The 26,136-nt window shown below is 46.0% G+C and overlaps 1 protein-coding gene across 1 annotated transcript in view; it reads left to right on the plus strand.

The window, feature by feature from the left end:
* Positions 1-2,820: 2,820 nt before the first annotated feature.
* chrne (cholinergic receptor, nicotinic, epsilon) overlaps positions 2,821-26,136 on the plus strand; it is a 42,037-nt gene continuing 18,721 nt past the window's right edge. Inside the window, exons 1-7 of the mRNA XM_067972220.1 lie at positions 2,821-2,903; positions 9,830-9,963; positions 10,681-10,725; positions 12,801-12,910; positions 13,397-13,552; positions 23,202-23,299; positions 24,835-25,035. Of these exons, the coding sequence (XP_067828321.1) occupies positions 2,861-2,903; positions 9,830-9,963; positions 10,681-10,725; positions 12,801-12,910; positions 13,397-13,552; positions 23,202-23,299; positions 24,835-25,035 (787 nt within the window). The 5' untranslated portion in view covers positions 2,821-2,860. The remainder of the gene's footprint in view (positions 2,904-9,829; positions 9,964-10,680; positions 10,726-12,800; positions 12,911-13,396; positions 13,553-23,201; positions 23,300-24,834; positions 25,036-26,136) is intronic.

Consider the following 26,136-nt stretch of genomic DNA (forward strand, 5'->3'; position numbering starts at 1 on the left):
TCTTTATTTCTTTTACGTAGCAACATTGGAAACTTATTGCACGTGAAGGGCTCTGAGCTGCTTCTGAGAAACGCAGTAAGTTGCTATATATACACCTGCAAGTGTCCCTTTCTCAATATTAACTGTATTGTGCTACGTGGGTGCAGGGAGAGTCTCCAGGTAGGCCGGTACCTGCGTTTCCTTTTTTCATATCCTGAACATTATGTTAGAGAAGTGTTGGTAGGTGAAGTTGTCTTCTGATTCCATTGTGAATTAAAAGATAATAAAAACAGAAACACTCAGCAGATCAGGCAGCGTCTGCAGAGAGAGGGTCAGAGTGTAACCCTGTTTGTTTTTAAATCAAAGACCTCATTTTGTCTGATCTCCTGGACTAGTTTCGATCGCCTAAGGGGGTTCAGAGAGGAATTTCTCGGATTTCCCCCCCGAATTGTCCTGGGATTTTATTCGGTTTTTCGCCTCTCCCAGGAGATCACGTGGTTTCGGGTGAAGTGGGGAGTGTATATATCTTCCACCCTCTGTAAACTTCAGCTCATCCAAAACTCTGCTGCCCCCTATCTTAAATCGCATCAAGTCCCGTTCACCCATTACCCCCTGCGCTCGCTGACCTACATTGGCTCCAGGTCCATCAACGCCTCCAATTAAAAATTCTCATCCTGGTGTTCAAATCTCTCCATGGCCTCATCCCCTCCCTATCTCTGTAACCTCCTCCAGCCCTACAATCGTCCGAAATCTCTGCGCTCTTCCAATTCTGGCCTCTTGCGCATCCCTGCTTTTCATCACTCCATCATTGGCGGCCGTGCCTTCAGCTACCTAGGCCCTAAGCTCTGGAATTCCCTCCCTAAACTCTCTTATACAATGTGTATATATATATATATATTATCTCTCTACCCCTCCTTAAAACCTCTCTTTTTGACCAAGCTTTTAAACTCAGGTCCCTGTCTGCCTGCTTGGATGGACGTTAAAGATCCCACCGCCATTATTTGCACAACAAGGAACTTCTCCTGGTGTCCTGATCAACAGTCACCCCTCAATCAGTCACCCCTCAATCAGCCCCCTCCCCAAAGCAGGTTGGCCTAGAAATTGGTTCATGCATCTCAGACTATTAAGACCCCAATATGGCGAGTGGGCAGCACATGCCACATCTACCTGGGTAAACTTGGAGCCCTCTTCATCAGAGGCCCTCAGGTAAGTCCCGTGGTGGGGGGGAGAACTGGAGCAGGCTTAGGGGGGGGGAGGGGGGAGAGGGTGCGCAATTGTGGCGAAGAACTCCTGCTCCTCCTGACTCCACAGGATGGGCTTAAAACGAATAAAACTTTCCTGCAGTTGGCGGCCATGGGAGCTAACTGATTTCTGGATATGGTCCTTCAACAGGCGTTGGACCATTAATTTGTAAATTAGGACGCTTAAAAAAAAAAGCCCCCACAAATTTAGCAGTGGACCCGATCTGCGCAGGACATTCCACTGCTAAATTGGATTGCTCTGCGCCCCTGTTTTTGAGCCCGAAAAACAAGTGCAACACGCACCAATTCCCACCCCAGGGTTTCCTCTCCCCACCCCATCCCCACAATTCGCTGGCATTGCCTGCCTGTGATAAGGGGCAGGCTGGGGGTCGCCAACTCATTGTTGGATGCATTCCAGGAGGTTTCATCACATGATCTCCTGCCTCCCAACCGCCCTGCCCCCCCCCCCACGCACCCGCCATTGGTCACCTGATGTGTCCATCCTAAGAACTATCCAATTAGCCCCATTCCTCCCCTTGCCCTTTTCTCACAGCCCTGCAAATTTCTCCTTTTCAAGTATTTATCCAATTCCCTTTTTGAAAGTTATTATTGAATCTGCTTCCACCGCCCTTTCAGGCAGCGCGTTCCAGATCAAAACAACTCGCTGCTTAAAAAAAAATCTCCTAATTTCCCCCCTGAATTTTTTACTAATTATCTTAAATCTGTGACCTCTGGTTACCGACCCTCCTGCCACTGGAAACAGTTTCTCTTTATTTACTCTCTCAAAACCCTTCATGATTTTGAACACCTCTATCAAATCTCCCCTTAACCTTCTCTGCTCTAAGGAGAACAATCCCAGCTTCTCCAGTCTCTCATCCCTGGTACCATTCTAGTAAATCTCCTCTGCATCCTGTCCAAGGCCGTGACATCCTTCCTAAATGTGTGGTACCCAGATTGGACACAATACTCCAGCTGGGGCCCAAAGTGATTTATAAAGGTTCAGCATAACTTCCTTGCTTTCTTACATAGAATGTGCAACACAGAAACAGGCCATTCGGTCCAACTGGTCTATGCCGGCGTTTAGGCTCCGCACGAGCCTCCTCCCTCCCTACTTCATCTAACCCTATCACCCTTTTGTATTCTAAGCTCTATTTATAAAGCCAAGGATCCTGTATGCCTTTTTCTCAACAGCTTTATCAACTTGTCCTGCCACCTTCTAAGCTTTGCGTATGTGAATCCCCAGGTCTCTCTGTTCCTGCACCCCCTTTAAAATTGTACTGTTGGTAAAATGGATACAGCAGTTCTCAGGGTGACGGGATCGCTGCAGCAGGGGTGAGCCAGGAAGTGGTTAAACTCAATGCTTCTGGCTCTGCCGCTTTCCCCGGGAAGTTTTCGGGCAGCTGTTCCTCGCAGGGATAGAATTGCCAGGAAGGGAAGGGTTAACCCGCCAGCTGTCAGCCCTGGAAACTTTGAGAGTGCCGTCCAACAGCTGGGCTCCATCGACATGGGAGATGAAACCCAAGCACTGCCTGCGATTCAAAAATAACTCTTTCCCCCACCCCCCCCCCCGCCCCCGCCCACCGCCCCCAGCCCTCTTGCATGCAGAGCTGCACATTTGCAAAGGGAGGCCACCGACCACCATGGCCCTGTCGCTTCTCCTGATACTGTGCTTGGTGCTCGAAGGTAAGACTCGGCTACAATCGGTTAAAAAAAATTAAGGAAAGCAAATGATTCTCTTTGTTTTTTCCCTAGTTCATTTCAACGTTTGAAATAGGAGTTGCATGTTTATTACATCAAGTCTACAGCACAGAACCAGGCCATTCGGCCCAACTGGTCTGTGCCAGTGTTTATGCTCCATACGAGCCTCCTCCCACCCTTCTTGATCTCACCCTCAGTATATATCCTTCTATTCCTTTCTCCCTCATGTGTTTATCTAGCTTCCCCTTAAATGCACCTATGATATTCGCCTCAACTACTCCTTGTGGTAACGAGTTCCACATTTTAACCAACCTCTGGGTAAAGAAGTTTCTCCTGAATTCCCTATTGGATTTATTAGTGACTATCTTATATTTATGACCCCTAGTTCTGGTCTCCCCCACAAGTGGAAACATTTTCTCTACGTCTACCCTATCAAACCCTTTCATAATTTTAAAGACCTTTATCAGGTCACCCCTCAGCCTTCTCTTTTCTTGAAAAAGAGCTCCAGCCTGTTCAGCCTTTCCTGACAAGTATATTCTCTCAGTTCTGGTATCATCCTTGTGAATCTTTTTTGCACCTTCTCCAGTGCCTCTATATCCTTTTTTATAACCTGAACTGTGCACAGTACTCTGTATGGATTTATGGATGGGTTTTATAATTCCTGCATTTTAAGTTTTTTCCAGAGGGGACATAAAGCAGAAATGAAAATGCCACACACCCAGTTTGGCCCCGGAGGTTTTGCAATTTAGTGTCCGAGGGATCTATGGATGGGTGTTTAATCTGCCAGTGGTGTAGCTACATGTGTTTATCTAGCATTCCCACAACTCTCGCAGCACTTCAGTGAAAGAAAGACTTGAATTTACATAGTGCCTTTCACGACCTCAGGATGTCCCAAAGCGCTTTACAGCCGATTAAGTACTTTTTGAAATGTGGTCACTGTTGTAATGTAGGAAATGCGGCAGCCGATTTGCGCACAGCAAGATCCCACAAACAGCAATGTGATAGTGACCAGATAATGTTTTTTTTAGTAATGGTGGTTGAGAGATAAATATTGACCAGGACACCGGGGAGAACTCCCCTGCTCTTCTTCAAAATAGTGGGATCGTTTACATTCATCTGAGAGAGCAGACGGGGCCTCGGTTTAAAGTATCATCCAAAAGATGGCACCTCCGACAGTGCAGCACTCCCTCTGTACTGCACTGGGAGTGAGATCACTGTTGTTGTAAAGCTGTGTGCAGCAAGATCTCACAAACAGCAATCAGATGAATTATTGCTTACTCCACGTGTTTTTTTCTGTTGCTGCGAACTCCACAGGTGTGGCCCAAGGAATATTATAAACCGCCTTTCTGAATTTCCCTGTGTGTTTCGTATCTCCACGTCATGTGTAAAGACACTTGCCCTGAATCTCCCTGGGTTTGTCCTGACCTTCTGCCGGATCCTCTGTGTTAGGACAGAGGAAACACTTGGAGAATCGGCACAAATGGCCATATAGCCGTCCACGCCATTTGTAGGTACATCAGGAAGAGGAGGAGGCCATTCGGCCCCTCGAGCCTGCTCCGCCATTCAATTAGATCATGGCTGATCTGCACCTCAACTCCATTTACCCGCCTTTGCTCCATATCCCTCGATACCCTTACCCGACAAAAATCTATCGACCTCGGTCTTGAGAGATCGAATCGACCTCCAGGATCCACTGCCTTTTGAGGGAAGAGAATTCCAGATTTCCACTACCCTTTGTGTGAAGAAGTGTGACAAGACCCCTGAACGGCCTAGCTCTAATTTTAAAATTATGTCCCCTCGTTCTTGATTCCCCCACCAGAGGAAATAGTTTCTCCGTATCTACCCTATTGAATCCATTTAATATTTGAAACACCTTGATCAGATCACTCTTCGATTATTGAACTGACTAATGAAGTCAGTGAAGAGTAACACTGGGCGGGATGTAAAACCATCCGATCCGTTAAGTTTCCCGTCGGGTTAGGTTAAAATTGCCCCCTTTGAGTGTGCTCTTTGTGAATTAATTTACGGTGCTGTTACATAAAGGAACTGCGGCAATTCTTGCCCTTCCCCCACTACCACAGAGACTACCTGTACACTAACGGGAGTCACCAATTGCTCAATGTTGGATCACAACAAAAAATCCTAGCTACAAATAGCACACAAAAAAAATCAGTATGGTGATAGGTTATTTACACTTTGCTCCTTTGCCTCAAGATCTCCAAACAATCAGGAAGGGGAGATACTTTTTTATTGACCCAATCCCCCTTGAATTGTGAGCTCTTCTAAGATTTGACATAGTGAAAGTGGGGAACTGAGAGGCGTCGTCGATTGGATTGCTGTTCTTTAATCGCTGAGTTTGGTTCCTTTATGCTGTAGGACCTGCCCTGAGATGCAGGAGACTTGCAGCCAGCAGAAAGTCAGAAAGAGAGGAGGCTTTCATCTCATCAGTACAGCTGAATCTCTTCTGAGGTTGGGCTTGAGACACATTGTTGAGGTAGAATAGAGGGAGCTTGACTCTGCATCTAGTCCATGCTGGAAATGTTTTTAAAATTTCATTCTGGGGATGTGGGCGTCACTGGCAAGGCCGGCATTTATTGCCCATCCCTAGTTACCCTTGAGAAGGTGGTGGTGAGCCGCCTTCTTGAACCGCTGCAGCCCGTGTGGTGAAGGTTCTCCCACAGTGCTGTTAGGTCGGGAGTTCCAGCATGTTGACCCAGCGACAATGAAGGAACGGTCGATATATGTCCAAGTCGAGATGGTGTGTGACTCAGAGGGGAACTTGGAGGTGATGGCGTTCCCACGTACCTGCTGTCCTTGTCCTTCTAGGTGGTGGAGGTCGTGGGTTTTGGGGGGGGCGGTGCTAACACAAGGTGACATAAGTGAGAAAGTGTTCCATTCCCAGCACTGAGATTCATCACCTTGCCGAGTACAAAATGCATTCGACGCCCACTCCCCGCGTCCCCCCCAAAAAATACTCCTATCTCCAGACAGAAATAATGAAGTGAGACGGAGAGGCCAATGAAAGAAGAAAGTTGACAAGGGAAATGAAAAACTACAATGAACAGTTAGGAGACGAGAGTAGAAAAGAGATTGGATGCTGCAGCGGGCAATGTAAAGCTAACTCCGCCACATTAACCTGAGCACCTGAGCGCCAAGCCTGATCCGGTCAAGCTGGTCTAATTTTTACACGGCGAGGCCGAAGAGTATAAATTTATCCAAATCTTAAAGGCATTTGATACTTTTCGCCATAGAATCATAGAATGATACAGCGCGGAAGGAGGCCATTCGGCCCATCGTGCCTGTGCCAGCTCTTTGAAAGAGCTCTCCAATTAGTCCAACTCCCCTGCTCTTTCTCCACTTGAATTTTTCCACATCAATTAATCCAATTTATCCAATTCCCTTTTGAAAGTTGTTATTGAACCTGCTCCCATTGCCCTTTCAGGCAGGGCATTCCAGATCATAACAACTCGCTGCATAAATTTTTTTTTTCCTCATGTCGCCTCTGGTTCTTTTGCCAATTACTTTAAATCTGCATCCTTTAGTTACCAACCCTTCCGCCACTGGAAACAATTTCTTCTTATTTATTCCATCAAAACCCTTCTAGATTTTGAACACCTCTATTAAATCTCCCCTTAACCTTCTCTGCTCTAAGGAGAACAACCCCAGCTTCTCCAGTCTCTCCACGTAACTGAAGTTCCTCATCCCTGGTACCATTCTAGTAAATCTCTTCTGCACCCTCTCCAAGGCCTTGACATCCTTCCTAAAGTGTGGTGCCCAGAATTGGACACAATACTCCAGCTGGGGCCTAACCAGTACTTCCTTGCTTTTGTACTCTATGCCTCTTTTTATAGAGCCAAGGATCCTGTATACTTTTTAAATTCACATTACAGCACTGCCATATCTGCTGTAATGAGGCGGTCCTCCCACTGCTAAAAGAGCAGAGGGCCACCTTAAGGAGTCATGGTCAAGGGTTTGCCTCCAGGCGGTCATTTTTCTGGCCGCTGTTGATCTGAGTGCTTAGCCCATCATTGCAGTTCACAGATGTGGTTTTCACATCTGTGAACTGGCATGTTTTGGACCTTCCCTCAGCCAATGGGGAAGGTCAGAATTGCCACCGGCCAGAAATGAAAATCCATTGATTCATCCCCATCGGTCCGGGCTGGATTCAAACCCAGACCCCAAAGATTGAAAGGACATTGTCTAACCCACTGCGCCAGACTAGTGTTACTAACTTTCAGTCGGGTTGCCACCACCCCAGCTAACGTCTAGTTTGAAGACCACTCTCAGAAATGCTGTGATATGGTGCACTGCAGAACGATGGGAATGACATGTGTACCTGCAATTCCGCACACGGCGAGCTCCCGGTTGCAATCATGGTGACTGCGGGCACTTGCCAATTGAAGGCCAGCCATTGCCCCACAGGAAGAGGGAGAAGAACTGAAGGACCAATTGCTCTACTTGAACAGGGTCATTGCAGTTGCTGCATGGAAGCTGGGCTAACCCTGCCTCCTGATAGTTTTCCCTTACCTTCCTTTGCAGAAGAGTCATAAAATGATACAGCACAGAAAGAGGCCATTCAGCCCATCATGCCTGTGCTGGCTCTTTGAAAGAGCTATCCAATTAGTCCCACTCCCCCCCTACCCTTTCCCCATAGCCCTGCAAAAATTTCCCCGTCAAGTATTTGTCCAATTCCCTTTTGAAAATTACTACTGAATCTGCTTCCAACACCCTTTCAGGCAGCGCATTCCAGATCATAACAACTCGCTGCGTAAAAATAATTCTCCTCATCGCCCCTCTAGTTCTGTTGCCAATTATCTTAAATCTGTGTCCTCTGGTTACCGACCCTCCTGCCAGTGGAAACAGTTTCTCCTTATTTACTCTATCAAAACCCTTCAAGATTTTGAACACCTCTATCAAATCTCCCCTTAACCTTCTTTGCTCTAAGGAGAACAATCCCAGCTTCTCCAGTCTCTCCACATAACTGAAGTCTCTCATCCCTGGTACCATTCTGGTAAATCTCCACTGCACCCTCTCCAAGGCCTTGACAACCTTCCTAAAGTGTGGTGCCCAGAATTGAACACAATACTCCAGCTGAGGCCCAAGACTGAGATCGATAGATTTTTGGATCCTAAGGGAATCAAGGGATAGAGAAATAGGGCGGGAAAGTGGAGTTGAGGTAGAAGATCAGCCATGATCTTTTTGAATGGTGGAGCTGGCTCGAGGGGCCGTATGGCCTACTCCTGCTTCTATTTCGCATGTTCCCATGTTCTAACCCAATGTTTTATAATAACCCGCTGTGTAAAATTGATTTACAAGATCAAGAAAAGGAGAGAGAACAACACTGAACTGTAGCCCAGTCGCCTCCCAGCCCAGTAGGCCATCAATGCAGGCCATAAGTGGAGAGCCAGAGCAGTAAGTCTGCTGAGGGCAACAGATGGAGGGGAGGTAGCCACAACCCCATTTAGCAGCACCTCTGGACCTTGCAGTCTTCCTCCCCCTACTCACCAGGGATCTTTATGCGAATTAGTCTCTTCAGTTGAGGAGTCTGGGCCTTTTCGAGGTGACCTGCAAAATATTAATGTTAACTGAAGGTGGGCTATTTTTACAGCAGTACCTCAATGCTATTTAAATCGCGTGAGGAACACACAACAAATATAGGGCCCGTGAATATTAAAGTGCAGGTGTCGCCTTTCACAAGATCACAGGATAAAGGCGGATGAGGAGGGCCAAATTTTAGCTCAACTGTCTAAATAAAAACAGACCCCCTCCTCACGGCATCCCAATATCTCCAAGGTTGTAGCCTTCACTGCGCTAGCCAGACCGTACATTCTGAGTGTCGATCTCTGTGTGAAGAAGAAGTTTCTCTTCCACCAGTTTGAACCTGTGCCCCTTTGTTCCACTGCTGAGATTTACTTTAAAGGCTTGTTTTGGGATTTGCTTTTTCTATAATGTTCACTATCTTATGTAGCTCTACCAGCTCCCCTCTCAAGTCACCTGCTTGCAAGGTTGAAGAAAGAAAGACTTACAATTATATTGCACCTTTCACGACCTCAGGACGTCCCAAAGCACTTTGCAGCCAATGAAGTGCTTTTTGAAGTGTAGACACTATAGTGATCCAGGAAACACGGCAGCCAATTTACGCACAGCAAGATCCCATAAACAGCAAAGTGATAATGACCAGCTAATCTGCTTTTTATTGCTGTTGGTTGAGGGATAAATATTGGCCCAAGACACTGGGGAGAACTCCCCTGCTTTTCTTCGAATAGGATCGCGGGATCTTTAACATCCACCTGAGAGGGCAGCCGGGAGCCTCGGTTTAACTTCTCATAACATGATAAATATTGACCAGGACACCGGGGAGAACTCCTCTGAAGAGTCCAGGTTTCAGCACTGTGCGATCAGGCAGGAGGAAAAGTATGTAGAATAGCATATTTGCTTAGGAGGAACAAGATAGGTAAGTTCAGCGGAATAACTAGCAACGAAACAGGAAAGCCAAGAATGACTGTGGTAGAGAGACAGTCCATGAGTGCACTTTACAAGGTTTTAATCAGGTTTCTAGATTGAGCAATAAATCCAATCGGGAATTCCGGAGAAATTTCTTTACGCAAAGAGTGGTAAAAATGTGGAATGCGCTACCACAAGGAGTAGTTGAGGTGAACAGCATAGATGCATTTAAGGGGAAACTAGATAAACATACGAGGGAGAAAGGAATAGAAGGTTATGCTGATCACCGGCACAGACCAGTTGGGCTGAATGGCCTGTTTCTGTGGTATAGTTTCGATGTAACTCAAGTAATGGAAAGTGCGATACCAAATGGCACCGGCTTCACTCAAGCAGTTTATAGTGTTATTGCAGGATTATGGCTTTGTAATTCATTTACAGGTGACCATTAATCTTGAATTCAATTGCAGCTAGTTCGAATCTAGAAGAAAAACTCTTGAATAAGTTGATGGCCAACTATGATAAGAGGATCAGACCAGCAAAGTCCCACAAAGATATCATAGATGTGACTCTGAAACTTACACTAACCAATCTCATCTCATTGGTAAGAAAATTCTTTGTATTAAAGTGTCAAAATTGTCAGGTTGTTTGAATCAATTCAAGAAATGCTCAGCTCCTTGCGCCAGAATCATGAGGCCTCTTCAGCAGAGGTCTGTCCACAGTCAGTTAATTCAACTCACTTAACCCATCACACTTGCTCAATTCAACCACTTCAGTTAAATCCAACTCTTTAACCCCTGTCACTCAACCACCAGTGACTAGGAGTGGAAGTGTAGAAAGATAATGTGTTGGGATCCCTGGCAATGTAGAGATGGTACATGAGGTCCCTGGAAGTGTAGAGATGGTACACGAGGACCCTGGAAGTGTAGCGATGGTACATGAGGTCCCTGGCAGTGTAGAGATGGTATATGAGGTCCCTGGCAGTGTAAAGATGGTACATGAGGTCCTTGGCAGTGTAAAGATGGTACACAAGGATCCTGGAAGTGTAGCGATGGTACACAAGGTCCCTGGCAGTGTAGCGATGGCACACGAGGTCCCTGTCAGTGTAAAGATGGTACTTGAGGTCCCTGGCTGTGTAGAGATGGTACACAAGGTCCCTGGCAGCGTAGAGATGGTACATGAGGTCCCCAGCACTAATAAGAGGGCATCAGCCATCGTGCTTAGTTTCCAACTATGCAAACCTCCAGATTCTGGCTCTTCTGCTAAAACTTAAGCCAACACATAACACAAACAGTGACATTTATGTTTTATTCCTAAACAGAATGAAAAGGAGGAGACACTTACCACAAACGTATGGATTGAAATCGTAAGTAGTATGTTGTCCAGCCCTGTGGCAGAAATGTTGGAAAATGTACTAACTGTGATTATTATGGTAACCGCCCGTATCTGCCTCTACATTGGATATCTCCGAGCTTTCTCCCATAGAGTTTCACCCTTTGTGGTTCATTGGCACCGATAGGTTGGAGTAACTCAAAAGGGGGTTTAGATGATGTCATTAACCCCAGGGACTGAATTCTAGTTTTTAACGCATTCAAGGTGCTGACTCATGCTCGAGGTTTTGACTCCAAAGGCACTGGCCGCCCCCTGGTACCTCACGCAAGTGGCCATTCTTTATACATGAGCCTAAACAGTGAGTGTTGACAGATTATTCACCAATATCCACAAACAACACTGTCCAAATTACTGAACAGTCATCAGGAGTGTGAACCCTAGCTGATTTAACTGCCCCTCCCCCTTCCCAGTTTGTCTACCAGCTAAATCAGTATAGACCAAGACCTTTCTAGTCTATGTGGCTCATTTCTACAATAGGCCATTCTCCTATTTGTGTCTCTGCTGGATCAGAGGGCAACAGGTAACCTGGTCCTAGGATAGATGTGAGGAGTGCCAATCCCACTGATTTGCTCCCCCTTTATGTAACCTCTTGGCCTTTCAGATGGCTGAGAGCAGGAAACTAAACATATGGTGCACTGTGCATGGGACACCAATGTCCTTTCACTCCATTGGGTCAACTGAGAGAGAGAGAGAGAGAGAAAGAGACAGAGACAGAGAGTGGGAGAGAAAGAGACAGAGAGAGAGAGAGAGAGAGTGGGTGAGAAAGAGGGAGAGACAGAGACAGAGAGAGTGGGTGAGAAAGAGGGAGAGACAGAGACAGAGACAGAGAGACGAGAGAGAAAGAGAGACATACAGAGAGAAAGAGACAGAGAGACTCAGGGGAATGTTCAAAGATCCCAAGGCACTATTTGAAGAACAGTAAGAGATTCTCCTGGTGTCTTGGCCCAACAACCTCAACCATTGAGGGCTAATCCCTCAATCAACACAACCAAAAACCAATGAACTGGCCACTCATCTCATTGCAGCTTTCAGGATCTTCTTGTGCGCAAAATGGTTGTCACGTTCACCTGCATATCAGTAGTGATGGCACTTCATTGTATGTAAAGTACATTGGGCCATCCATCCTGAGAGATGCAAGTTCTTTTCTCACCTCTGGGGCGGTTCCTACAGCACTAAACTAATCGGCAACTTGACCAAGAAAGGCCACAAAGATGACTAGGGTGAGGAATGGAGAAATGCCGCACTGATGCTCTCCTGGGTTGGAGTAGAGGAAGTTCCGCATTTAACCCCAGACTAAATATGGGAGTGTTTGGTGCCAACACTGACTCTGCCCTCAATTGGAAATTCCTCAGCACTAACATCCTTCACCTTAGAATCATACAGAACAGAAGGAGGTCATTCAGCCCATCAAGCTTGTACCGGCTCTTTGAAAGAGCTATCCAATCAGTCCCATTCTCCTGCTCTTTCCCCATAGCCCCGCAATTTGTTTCCTTTTCAAGTATTTATCCAATTCCCTTTTGAAAGTTATTATTGAATCTGCTTTCACCGCCCTTTCAGGCAGCGCATTTCCAGATCATCACAACTCGCTGCATAAAAAATTCTTCTCATCTCGCCCTCTGGTTCTTTTGCCAATTACCTTAAATCTGTGTCCTCTGGTTACCGACCCTCCTGCCAGTGGAAACAGTTTCTCCTTATTTACTCTATCAAAACCTGTCATAATTTTGAACACCTCTATTAAATCTCCTCTTAACCTTCTCTGCTCTAAGGAGAACAATCCCAGCTTCTCCAGTCTCTCCACATAACTGAAGTCCCTCATCCCTGGTACCATTCTAGTAAATTTCCTCTGCACCCTCTCCAAGGCCTTGACATCCTTGATGTGGATAATATTTCATCAAGAAAAGGTCAACATTATTATAAATTCCCTAGTGGCCCTCTCCCCCTCTGCCGCTCACCAGAAGTGACTCAGTAAGAAGTGCAAACGTGGTGTGTAAGGGTAACAGAGCAGGAAGGGCTGGATAAACATGGATTTGTAATTCCTTCTTTTAATAGCAATGGAGCGATTATCGCTTGGCTTGGAACCTCTCCAACTATGGTGGTTTAGACATGGTCAGAGTCCCTTCCAACATGGTCTGGCTTCCAGATATCGTCCTTGAAAACAAGCGAGTATCCTATTTATGTACTTCCCTTGTACAGGCAACTCCAGCTTTCTGTATTCTTGCGTGTAACACACTCCCAGCTCTCTGTTATCTGTGTGTAACACACTCCCAGCTCTCTGTTATCTGTGTGTAACACACTCCAAGCTCTCTATTATCTGTGTGTAACACACTCCCAGCTCTCTGTTATCTGTGTGTAACACACTCCCAGCTCTCTGTTATCTGTGTGTAACACACTCCCAGCTCTCTGTTATCTGTGTGTAACACACTCCCAGCTCTCTGTTATCTGTGTGTAACACACTCCCAGCTCTCTGTTATCTGTGTGTAACACACTCCCAGCTCTCTGTTATCCTGTGTGTAACACACTCCCTGCTCTCTGTTATCCTGTGTGTAACATGCTCCCAGCTCTCTGTTACCCTGTATGTGACACTTTCAGAATGATGGAAGATCTTGCAGTGTTCTGACTGTTATTCCCTCTCTCCCTCTCTCCAGCATTGATGGCCAGTTTGAAGTCGCTTATTACGCTAATGTACTTGTCTACAATGATGGAGGTATTTACTGGCTGCCACCTGCCATATATCGTAGCGCCTGTCCCATTGCCGTGACGTATTTCCCGTTCGACTGGCAAAACTGTTCCCTCGTCTTTAGGTGAGTGCACAAGACAAGGATTGGAATCCTAGGGTCTTGAGGGAAGTGGCAGTAGGGATTGTGGATGCTTTGGTAATAATTTTCCAAAATTCTCTGGACTCGGCAAAGGTCCCGGCAGATTGGAAAACTGCTAATGTAACACCCTTATTTAAAAAGGGTAGTAGGCAGAAGGCTGGAAATTATAGACCAGTTAGCCTAACATCTGTGGTGGGTAAAATTTTGGAGTCTATTATTAAGGAGACAGTAGCAGAACATTTGGATAAACATAATTTAATAGGACAAAGTCAGCATGGCTTTACGAAGGGGAAGTCATGTCTGACAAATTTGCTTGAGTTCTTTGAGGACATAACGTACAGGGTGGATAAAGGGGAACCAGTGGACATAGTGTATTTAGACTTCCAGAAGGCATTCGACAAGGTGCCACATAAAAAATTATTGTTCAAGATAAAGAATCACTGGATTGGGGGTAATATTCTGGCATGGGTGGAGGATTGGTTATCTAACAGGAAGCAGAGAGTTGGGATAAATGGTTCATTCTCGGACTGGCAACCAGTAGCCAGTGGTGTTCCGGAGGGGTCGGTGCTGGGTCCCCAACTCTTTACAATCTATATTAACGATTTGGATGAGGGGACCGAGTGTAACATATCAAAGTTTGCAGATGATACAAAGATGGGAGGGAAAGTAGAGAGTGAGGAGGACATAAAAAACCTACAAGGGGATATAGACAGGCTGGGTGAGTGGGCGGAGATTTGGCAGATGCAATACAATATTGGAAAATGTGAGGTTATGCACTTTGGCAGGAAAAATCAGAGAGCAAGTTATTTTCTTAATGGCAAGAAACTGGAAAGTACTGCAGTACAAAGGGATCTGGGGGTCCTAGTGCAAGAAAATCAAAAAGTTAGTATGCAGGTGCAGCAGGTGATCAAGAAGGCCAACGGAATGTTGGCTTTTACTGCTAGGGGGATAGAATATAAAAACAGGGAGGTATTGCTGCAGTTATATAAGGTATTGGTGAGACTGCACCTGGAATACTGCATACAGTTTTGGTGTCCATACTTAAGAAAAGACATACTTGCTCTCGAGGCAGTACAAAGAAGGTTCACTCGGTTAATCCCGGGGATGAGGGGGCGGACATATGAGGAGAGGTTGAGTAGATTGGGACTCTACTCATTGGAGTTCAGAAGAATGAGAGACGATCTTATTGAAACATATAAGATTGTGAAGGGGCTTGATCGGGTGGATGCGGTAAGGATGTTCCCAAGGATGGGTGAAACTAGAACTAGGGGGCATAATCTTAGAATAAGGGGCTGCTCTTTCAAAACTGAGATGAGGAGAAATTTCTTCACTCAGAGGGTAGTAGGTCTGTGGAATTTGCTGCCCCAGGAAGCTGTGGAAGCTACATCATTAAATAAATTTAAAACAGAAATAGACAGTTTCCTAGAAGTAAAGGGAATTAGGGGTTACGGGGAACGGGCAGGAAATTGGACATGAATTTAGATTTGAGGTTAGGATCAGATCAGCCATGATCTTATTGAATGGCGGAGCAGGCTCGAGGGGCCGATTGGCCTACTCCTGCTCCTATTTCTTATGTTCTTATGATAAAGAGGAAACAAGTTAACATCCCACGCACCACAGACAGGTTTCTTCACCCACACTTCGTTCCACCAGGAGCTGTTACCGAGTCTATTCACCTGTCCACAACTGCTTCCTTAAAAGTCTCATCCTTGTCTTCAAATCCTTCAATGGCTTCGCCCCTCCCTATCTCTGTAACCTCTTCCAACCCTCCGAGATCTCAGCGTTCCTATTCTGGCCTCTTGCACATCCCCACTTCCTTCGCCTCACCATTGGCGGCCGGGCTGTCAGCTACCTAGGCCCTAAGCTCTGGAATTCCCTCCCTGAAACTCCGCCTCTCTCTCCTCCTTTAAGACGCTTCTTAAAACCTACCTCTTTGACCAAGCTGTCCTACTATCTTCTTATGTGGCTCGGTGTCATAATTTTGTCTGATAATCGCTCCTGTGAAGTGCCTTGGGATATTTTACCAGTCCAAGGCGTTAAATAAATGTTAATTGTTGTTGTTGTCACGATCTGGTCAACCTTCAGCTCTTTGTCATGTGATTGGCCAAAAAAAATCCTATTTTAGGTATTTAATGTAATAGTTTAAGGTTTATAAAGAAAGATCTTGCATTTACATAGTGCCTTTCACAGCCTCAGGATGTCTCAAAGCGCTTCACAGCCAATCCAGGAACTTCAGCACAAAATCTAGGCTGACACACCCAGCACAGAACTGAGGGAGTGCTGCACTGTCGGAGGTGCCATCTTTTGGATGGGACGTTAAACCGAGGCCCTGTCTGCCCTCTCAGGTGGATGTAAAAGATCCCATGACTACTATTCGAAGAAGAGCAGGGGAGTTCTCCCTAGTGTCCTGGCCAATATTTATCCCTCAACCAACGTCACTAAAGAAACAGAATATCTGGTCATTGTCACATTGCTGTTTGTGGGATCTTGCTATGCGCAAATTGACTGCCGCATTTTCTACGTTACAACTGTGACTACATTTCAAAAGTACTTAATTGGCTGCGAAGTGGTTTGGGGTGTCCTGAATAATCATCTTTAGAAATCACTGGTTAGGCCTCAGTGGAGTATTGTGTTCAATTCTGGGCACCACACTTTAGGAAGGATGTCAAAGCCTTGGAGAGGGCACAGAAGCTGGGATTGTTCTCCTTAGAGCAAAGAAGGTTAAAGGGAGATTTAACAGAGGTGTCCAAAATTATGAGATTTTGATAGAAAGGGAGAAATTGTTTCCAGTGGCAGGAGGGTCGGTAACCAGGGGACACAGATTTAACGAAATTGGCAAAAGAACCAGGAGGGAGATGAGGAGTCATTTATTTACGCAGCGAGTTGTTATGATTTGGAATGCGCTGCCTGAAAGGGCGGTGGAAGCAGATTCAATAGTAACTTTCAAAAGGGAACTGGATAAAAATTTGAAAAGGAAAAATTGCAGGGCTATGGGGAAAGAGCGAGGAGAGTGGGACTAATTGGAGAGCTCTTTCAAAGAGCCGGCACAAGCTTGATGGGCCGAATGGCCTCCTTCTGTGCTGTATCATTCAATGATTCTATGATGGGCATTATATGAATACAAATTCTTTGTCTTTCAATGGGCAGGAAGTCTAGCCCAGTAATATTGGCAAGGAGTCAAATAGGATAGTAAACACAGTGACAGGGGGAAGAGGCAATATCTTAATATCCTTAGAGAATTCTAGCACCACTCGGGAGGTTATTAAATCCCCTTCCAACTGAAAACTGACCAGGCCTCTCTGGTTAGTGAAACGGAAGTCAAGGAAATATAGAGTTGAATTTCTTCCAGTCAATGGTAGCAAGTATGTGAGTTTGCTATAAATGTCTTTGCATAGCTTGTTACTGGATACATCTGCCAAGTCCCTGGATGGTTGAGTGGAGTCACAGATAGGTCACTGGTGACTGAACACCTTCCAACATTTCGGAATTGCTATGTATTAATGTTCGGGCAGCTGTAGCTAAAGGAGGGGCCAGCGGAACCTTAACTCTACTCTTATGTAAGGCAACTCCTCATACCAACGGACTAAGGAAGCAGGTTTTGTGTCTATGAAAAGTAATGCAATATTCCTAACTGTAGCAACCCTTCGCGCCCAGATCAGCTAACTTGGCTCAGTTCAGCGATCGAAACGGGAACATTCCCAAACCTCGCACAGTAGCTGAGCCAGCAGGGGACTATATGTGGTTTTATTTTACACAATCTAGAAACTTAACAGGACCAGCCACATAAATACTGTGGCTACAAGAGCAGGTCAGAGGCTGGGTATTCCGCAGCGAGTGACTCACCTCCTGACTCCCCAAAGCCTTTCCACCATCTACAGGGCACAAGTCAGGAGTGTGATGGAATACTCTCCACTTGCCTGGATGAGTGCAACTCCAACAACACTCAAGAAGCTCAACACCATCCAGGACAAAGCAGCCCGCTTGATTGGCAGCCTATCCATCACCCCAAACATTCACTCCCTTCACCACCGGCGCACTGTGGCTGCAGTGTGTATCATCCACAGGATGCACTGCAGCAACTCGCCAAGGCTTCTTCGACAGCACCTCCCAAACCCGTGACCTACAACACCTAGAAGGACAAGGGCAGCAGGCGCATGGGAACAACACCACCTGCACGTTCCCCTCCAAGTCGCACACATCCCGACTTGGAAATATATCGCTGTTCCTTCATCGTCGCTGGCTCAAAATCCTGGAACTCCCTCCCTAACAGCACTGTGGGAGAACCTTCACCACACCGACTGCAGCGGTTCAAGAAGGCGGCTCACCACCACCTTCTCAAGGGCAATTAGGGATGGGCAATAAATGCTGGCCTTGCCAGTGACATCCACATCCCTTGAACTAATAAAAAAAAAGTCTAGGGCATAAATTTAAGAATGTCACCAAAAGAGTGAAAGGAGAAGACATGGAATGTTTGACCAGAAACAGTGGGGGATGCAGAATTCTTAATATGGTGGCAGGGCAGGGAAATTGGACTAAGTGAATAGCTCTTGCAGAGAGCCAGCACAGAGGTTGTGAACAGTCTGCTTCAGCCTGAGACAGTGGCCAGGTAGGGGGTTGGAGTCGATGGCTAGGGAACGGAATTTGTGGCGGGGAATGAAGACAAAGGCTTCGGTCCTCCCAATGTTTAATTGGGAATACGATAGTTGAAACAGGGCCCTTTCACTTGCTGCGTGGAAGCAGGGAGAATCCCGCCACTTAACAACATCCTCTTCCCTTCTTTTGCTGGACAGCAGGATAGCCCCAAGTTGCAACTTGGTCACCAATCCAAAGCCAGATCAACAACAGCAACAACAACAACTTGCATTTATATAGCGTCTTTAACGTAGTAAAACGTCCCAAGCCGCTTCACAGGAACGATTATCAAACAAAAGTTGACACTGAGCCACATAAGAAGATATTAAGACAGGTCAAGGAGGTAGGTTTTAAGGAGCGTCTTAAAGGAGGAGAGAGCGATAGAGAGGTGGAGAGGTTTAGGGAGGGAATTCCAGAGCTTAGGGCCTAGATGGCTGAAGGCACGGCCGCCAATGGTGGAGCGAAGGAAATCAGGGACATGCAAGAGGCCAGAATTGGAGGAGCACAGAGATCTCGGAAGGTTGTAGGGCTGGAGGAGGCTACAGAGATAGAGAGGGGCGGGGCCATGGAGGGATTCGAAAATGAGGATGAGAATTTTAAAATAAAAGCGTTGCTGGGCTGGGAGCCAATGTAGGTCAGCGAGTACAGGGTTGTTGAGTGAATGGGACTTGGTGTGAGTTAGGATAGGGGCAGCAGAGTTTTGGACAGAGATCAACCATGAATGGTGGCCCAGAGACATGTGGAACAGCTGTCTGACTAAGAGTCACAGATGAAGGGGAGGTGGGCTGTAAACAGTCCCTGACCCTTGTATGAGTATTATGAGTCACACTGATTTAAAGCATAATGGCTGGAAGAAGTGGGTTGTGAGGCAGATATACGAGGGGTACATTATAACTGGGGAGCAAGGCTCGAGTTGTTTTCATTAGGTAAATCCTGAGATTGGATTCCAGCCAGTAATAGAACAATCCCGGGGATGAGGGGGCGGACATATGAGGAGAGGTTGAGTAGATTGGGACTCTACTCATTGGAGTTCAGAAGAATGAGAGGCGATCTTATTGAAACATATAAGATTGTGAAGGGTCTTGATCGGGTGGATGCAGTAAGGATGTTCCCAAAGATGGGTGAAACTAGAACTAGGGGGCATAATCTTAGAATAAGGGGCTGCTCTTTCAAAACTGAGATGAGGAGAAACTTCTTCACTCAGAGGGTGGTAGGTCTGTGGAATTTGCTGCCCCAGGAAGCTGTGGAAGCTACATCATTAGATAAATTTAAAACAGAAATAGACAGTTTCCTAGAAGTAAAGGGAATTAGGGGTTATGGGGAGCGGGCAGGAAATTGGACATGAAGCTGAGTTCGGATCGGTCAATGCCCTGTGGGTGGCGGAGAGGGCCCAGGGGCTATGTGGCCGGGTCCTGCTCCGACTTCTTGTGTTCTTTAGATTTGTGGTTGGGATCAGATCAGCCATGATCTTATTGAATGGCGGAGCAGGCTCGAGGGGCCGATTGGCCTACTCCTGCTCCAATTTCTTATGTTCTTATGTTCTTATAGGAACAGGAGGAGGCCATTCAACCCATCGAGATTGTTCCACCATTCAATTAGATCATGGCTGATCTGTACCTCAATTTTTGACACATAACTCTCGACATCCTTACTCAACAAAAGTCTATCGATCTCAGTCTTGAAAGCTCCAATTGACCCCCAGCATCCACAGCCTTTTGGGGGAGAGAGTTCCAAATTTCAACTACCCTTTGTGTGAAAAAATACTTCCTGAGTTCACTCCTAAATAGCCTAGCTCTACTTTTAAGGTTATGTCTCCCTTGTTCTGGATTCTCTCATCAGAGGAAATAGTTTCTCTGCATCTACCCTATCAAATTTCATTATCATTTTAAACACTTCGATTAGATCACCCCTCAAACCTTCTAAACTTAAGGGAATACAAACCAAGTCTATGCAACCTGTCCTCATAATTTAACCCTAATCTCCTGCCAGACATCTAGAGATTGTTTTAAATCTACAAAATAAGCTTTTATTAAAGAAGTGAAGTGGGTAGGTTGACAGAGTAGCAGGGTTGTGACGTAGGATCCGACAGGACATTGGGACTGTGACACAGATCCTCGCAGAATAATCGGCTCACAACACAGGTCACCGCAGGATACCAAGCTGTGGACTAGGACATCAAGGGGCCTCGGAGGATTATGGGGAGTCTAATGTAGGATCTCACAGGACTGGGCTGTGGGGGCGACCAAAACTAGGGGCCATAATATAAGATAGTCACCAGTAATAAGGAATTCAGGAGAAATTTCTTTACCCAGAGAGTGGTTCGAATGTGGAACTCGCTCCCACAAAGAGTGGTTGAGGCAAATAGTACAGATGCATTTAACGGGAAGCTTGATAAACACATGAGGGCGAAAGGAATAGAAGGATATGTTGATAGGGGGTGGGAGGAAGCTTGTGTGGAGCATAAACACCAGCGTGGACCAGTTGGGCCAAAAGGCCTGTTTTTGTGCTGTACATTCTATGTATTTCTATGACTGGGCTGTGATGAAGGACCTCACTGGACATTGGGTTGATGTAGGATCTCACAGGACATCAGGCTGTGATGCAGGTTTTATGATAGGGAAATCGTGTTTGACAAATCTATTAGAGATTTTAGAGGGTGTAACTAGCAGGGTAGATAAGGGGGAACCAGTGGATGTAGTATATTTGGATTTTCAAAAGGCATTTGATAAGGTGCCACACAAGAGGTTGTTACACAAGATTAGGGCTCATGGGATTGGGGGTAATATATTAGCATGAATAGAGGATTGGTTAACGGACAGAAAACAGGTCATTTTTTGGATTGGCAGGTTGTAACTAGTGGGGTGCCACAAGGATCGGTGCTTGGGCCTCAGTTGTTTACAATATATATCAATGACTTGGATGAAGGGACTGAGTGTAATGTATCCAAGTTTGCTGACGATACAAAGCTAGTTGGGAAAGTAAGCTGTGAGGAGGATGCAATAAGTCTACAAGGGATATAGTCAGGTTGAATGAGTGGGCGAGAAGGTGGCAGATGGAGTATAATGTGGGGAAATGTGAGGTTATTCACTTTGGTAGGAAGAATAGAAAAGCAAAATATGTTTTAACAGGTGAGGGACTAAGAAATGTTGGTATCAGAGGGATTTGGGTGTCCTGGTACACGAATCACAAAAAGTTAACGTGCAGGTACAGCAAGCGATTAGGAAGGCAAATGGTATGTTAGCCTTTCTTGCAAGGGGGTTGGAATACAAGAGTAAGGAGGTCTTGCTGCAATTATATAGGGCTCTGGTGAGACACACCTGGAGTGCACGATTTTGGTCTCCTTACCTAAGGAAAGATATACTTGCCTCAGAGACAGTGCAACAAAGGTTCACTAGATTGATTCCTGGGATGAGAAGGTTGTCCTATGAGGAGAGATTAAGTAGAATGGGCCTATATTCTCTGGAGTTTCGAAGAATGAGAGGTGATCTCATTGAAACGTATAAAATTCTTAGAGGGCTTGACAGGGTAGATGCTGAGAGGCTGTTTCCCCTGGCTGGAGAGTCTAGAACTAGGGGTCATAGTGTCAAGATAAGGGGTCGGCCATTTAGGACCGAGATGAGGAAAAATTTCTTCGCTCAGAGGGTTGTGAATCTTTGCAATTCTCTACCCCAGAGGACTGTGGATGCTCAGTATTCAGAGAATATTCAAGACTGAGATAGATAGATTTTTGGACACTAAGGGAATCAAGGGATATGGGGATAGGGCGGGAAAGTGGAATTGAGGTCGAAGATCAGCCATGATCTTATTGGATGGCGGAGCAGGCTTGAGGGGCCGTATGACCGACTCCTGCTCCTATTTCTTATGTTCTTAGAACCTCACAGGACAGTGGAGCTATGATGTAGGATTATTGAGGCTTTCATGTTGGACCTCCCAGAACATCAAGGAGTGACACAGATCCTCATGGGTTAATGGGGCATGAAGTCATATTTTGGATGGTGAACTGTGCATTCACCATCCTTCCTATAACGTCCAATGTTTCATTTTACTCGCCTCTCTAGGGTTAGGTTACGATATGGTAGTGTAATGGGTTATTTTACTGGACTAGTAATCTAGAGGCCTGGACTAATAATCCAGAGAACGTGAGTTCAAATCCCACTGTGGCAGTTTGAATTCAGTCAAAAAAAAAATGTGGAAATAAAAATCAGGTCTCAGTAAAAGTGACCATGAAGCTGTCAGATTGTCGTAAAAACCCAACTGGTTCAGTAATGTCCTTTAGCGAAGGAAACCTACCATCCTTACCCGGTCTGGTTTGTATGTGACTCCAGTTCCACCCCAATGGAGTTGGCTCTTAACTGTCCTCTGAAGTGGCCCAGCAAGTCACTCAGTAAGGAGGACTTGCTGCGATTATATAGGGCTCTGGTGAGACACACCTGGAGTACTGTGTACAATTTTGGTCTCCTTACCTAAGGAAAGATATACTTGCCTCAGAGACAGTGCAACGAAGGTTCACTAGATTGATTCCTGGGATGAGAAGGTTGTCCTATGAGGAGAGATTAAGTAGAATGGGCCATATTCTCTGGAGTTTAGAAGAATGAGAGGTGATCTCATTGAAACGTATAAAATTTTTAGAGGGCTTGACAGGGTAGATGCAATAAATGCATGGTGGGCAATAAATGCTGGCCTTGCCAGTGACGCCCACATCCTGAGAATGAATAATGGTCGCCATTCCATTTAGTTTTGAACTGCAAAGTCCACTTTTCCAACTGTACACAGGGTTTTGTCCTGTCTGCCTGAGGAGTTACCATTACTAATGGTTGGGGAGGCTGGTGTCTGAGGTTGGACTGCCTAATGGATGGGTTCAACATTGATGGGTCTGAGGGTCTTTCTTCACCCTCCGTTTCGTATGTACGTACCCCAGCTAGGATTTCAAAGCTTTCAGGAAAAGAGAAAGGGGAAGAAATTGTTTGATCAGAAAAAGACATCCGTTCTGTTGTGTTTTCAGATCACAGACATACAGTGCCCGTGAAATCACTTTGAAGCTAACTAAAGATAATGGAAAGTTGATTGAGTGGATCCATACAGATCCTGGAGATTTCACTGGTACAGTTAAATAATGCCACAAGATTCTTTCATTTTTTACCTTTGGCACGCCTACTATAATTTGTTCTTATAGTGTTCACCGCCCTCAAACATTGTCCATTTAATCCCAGAAAGTCAGTGTCTGTCCCTGGCCTGCCCTGTGATCACTCTCGCATGTCCCTGGCCTGCCCTGTGATCATTCACACATGTCCCTGGCCTGCCCTGTGATCACTCTTGCATGTCCCTGGCCTGCCCTGTGATCATTCACACTTGTCCCTAGCCTGCCCTATGATCACTCACACTTGTCCCTGGCCTGCCCTGTGATCATTCACACTTGTCCCTGGCCTGCCCTGTGATCATTCACACTTGTCCCTGGCCTGCCCTGTGATCACTCTCGCATGTCCCTGGCCTGCCCTGTGATCACTCTCGCATGTCCCTGGCCTGCCCTGTGATCACTCTCACATGTCCCTGGCCTGCCCTGTGATCACTCTCACATGTCCCTGGCCTGTCCTGTCACTTTTGCCTCCTGCCCGAGGTCTGCCCAGACTCGCTGACCCCTGGCTGTGGCCTGAGTTGTGACTGCTGACCCCCTGTCCAGGGCCTGCCTTCTGACCATTGCCATCCCTGGTCCTGATCTGCCTGTGGCCCTCCACCATGCCTCCAACTTCAATTAGATTACAGCTTTGCAATCGATCCAGGATATCCATTACTGTCTGTGTAACTCACTCCCAGGTATCCATTATTCCATACGTAACTCGCTCCCAGCTATCCATTATTCCATACGTAACTCGCTCCCAGCTATCCATTATTCCATACGTAACTCGCTCCCAGGTATCCATTATTCCATACGTAACTCGCTCCCAGCTATCCATTATTCCATATGTAACTCGCTCCCAGGTATCCATTATTCCATACGTAACTCGCTCCCAGGTATCCATTATTCCATACGTAACTCGCTCCCAGGTATCCATTATTCCATATGTAACTCGCTCCCAGGTATCCATTATTCCATACGTAACTCGCTCCCAGGTATCCATTATTCCATATGTAACTCGCTCCCAGGTATCCATTATTCCATACGTAACTTGCTCCCAGCTATCCATTATTCCATATGTAACTCGCTCCCAGGTATCCATTATTCCATACGTAACTCGCTCCCAGGTATCCATTATTCCATATGTAACTCGCTCCCAGGTATCCATTATTCCATATGTAACTCGCTCCCAGGTATCCATTATTCCATATGTAACTCGCTCCCAGGTATCCATTATTCCATACGTAACTCGCTCCCAGCTATCCATTATTCCATACGTAACTCGCTCCCAGCTATCCATTATTCCATATGTAACTCGCTCCCAGGTATCCATTATTCCATATGTAACTCGCTCCCAGCTATCCCTATAATCCATATAAACTTATATAAATTAAATTCTACCAGTTCTTCCTCCTACCCGTTTCATGGTGTCATCCCTCCCCCCCCCGCTTTCAAGGTTGTTCGATGAAATCTAGTATCCAAGGGTAACCATTTTTTAAAATACGATTCTTTTTCTTCTCAGAAAATGGAGAGTGGGCAATAAAACACAAGCCAGCAAAGCAGCTCATTAACAGGCAGTTCACGCCAGATGACACAGAGTACCAGGAGATCATCTTCTTCCTGATCATCCAGAGGAAGCCTCTGTTCTACATCATTAACATCATTGCCCCCTGTGTCCTCCTCTCCTCACTGGTGGTTCTGGTCTTCTTCCTGCCAGCACAAGGTGAAGAGTCAAATATTTAAGGCCATAAAAATACAAACCAAGCACCGGGGTTCATTTCTAGAGGGATAGAATTGAAGAACAGAGAAGTTATGTTAAACTTGTATTGAACCTGGGTTAGACCAAATTTGGAGTACTGTGCACATTTCTGGTCACCATATTATAAAAAGGATATAGAGGCACCGGAGAAAGTGCAGAAAAGATTTACAAGGATAATGCCAGAACTGAAAGGTGAAACCTATCAGGAAACAATGAACAGGCTGGGTCTCTTTTCTCTAGAAAAGAGAAGGCTGAGGGGTGACCTGATAGAGGTCTTTAAAAATTATGAAGGGGTTTGATAGGGTAGACAAAGGGAAGATGTTTCTGTTTGTGGGGGAGACCAAAACTAGGGGCCATAAATATAAGATCGTCAGTAACAAATCCAATAGGGAATTCAGGAGAAACTTCTTTACCCAGAGAGTGGTGAGAATGTGGAACTCGCTCCCACAAGGAGTAGTTGCGGTGAATAGTGTAAATGGATTTAAGGGGAAGCTAGATAAACACGAAGAAGAAAGGAATAGAAGGATATGCTGATAAGGTTAGATGAAGAGGGGTGGGAGGAGACTTGTGTGGAGCGTAAATACTGGCAGAGACCAGTTGGGCCGAATGGCCTGTTTCTGTGCTGTACATTCTATGAAATGTGACTAGTTTACTAACACGAGAGAGTTCACTGTGAGTGAACAGGGTTTCTGTGCTGGCCTGGTCGGTAAATGAAATACCCAGTGGTATCAAGCCATACAAACCCAGGAAGATCCCAGGTTTGATCCCAAGCCTGTGCTGTCAGCTGATCTCTCAACCAGGGCAGCAGCTGAGGGACTACATTTCACCTCAGTGCCCTGGCTTTGATGGGGTGATCAGCCAGGCTATGTGATCCTCATCCCTCCTGGAAAGTGCATGTGTGTCGGTTTTGGGTTAGAACAGGATCAGGTTTCAACTGTAACGCCATCCAAAGATGAATAGCCCACTTCCCTCCCCCCCATTGAAAAGTGGTAATTTGGCTGATTGGCTGGAGGATGCTCTGTTCCAGCATAAATCAGTGCCTTCAGGAGAAGAGGGGGGAAATTG

The sequence above is a fragment of the Heptranchias perlo genome, chromosome 35, assembly GCF_035084215.1.
Source record: "Heptranchias perlo isolate sHepPer1 chromosome 35, sHepPer1.hap1, whole genome shotgun sequence".
Taxonomy (NCBI): domain Eukaryota; kingdom Metazoa; phylum Chordata; class Chondrichthyes; order Hexanchiformes; family Hexanchidae; genus Heptranchias; species Heptranchias perlo.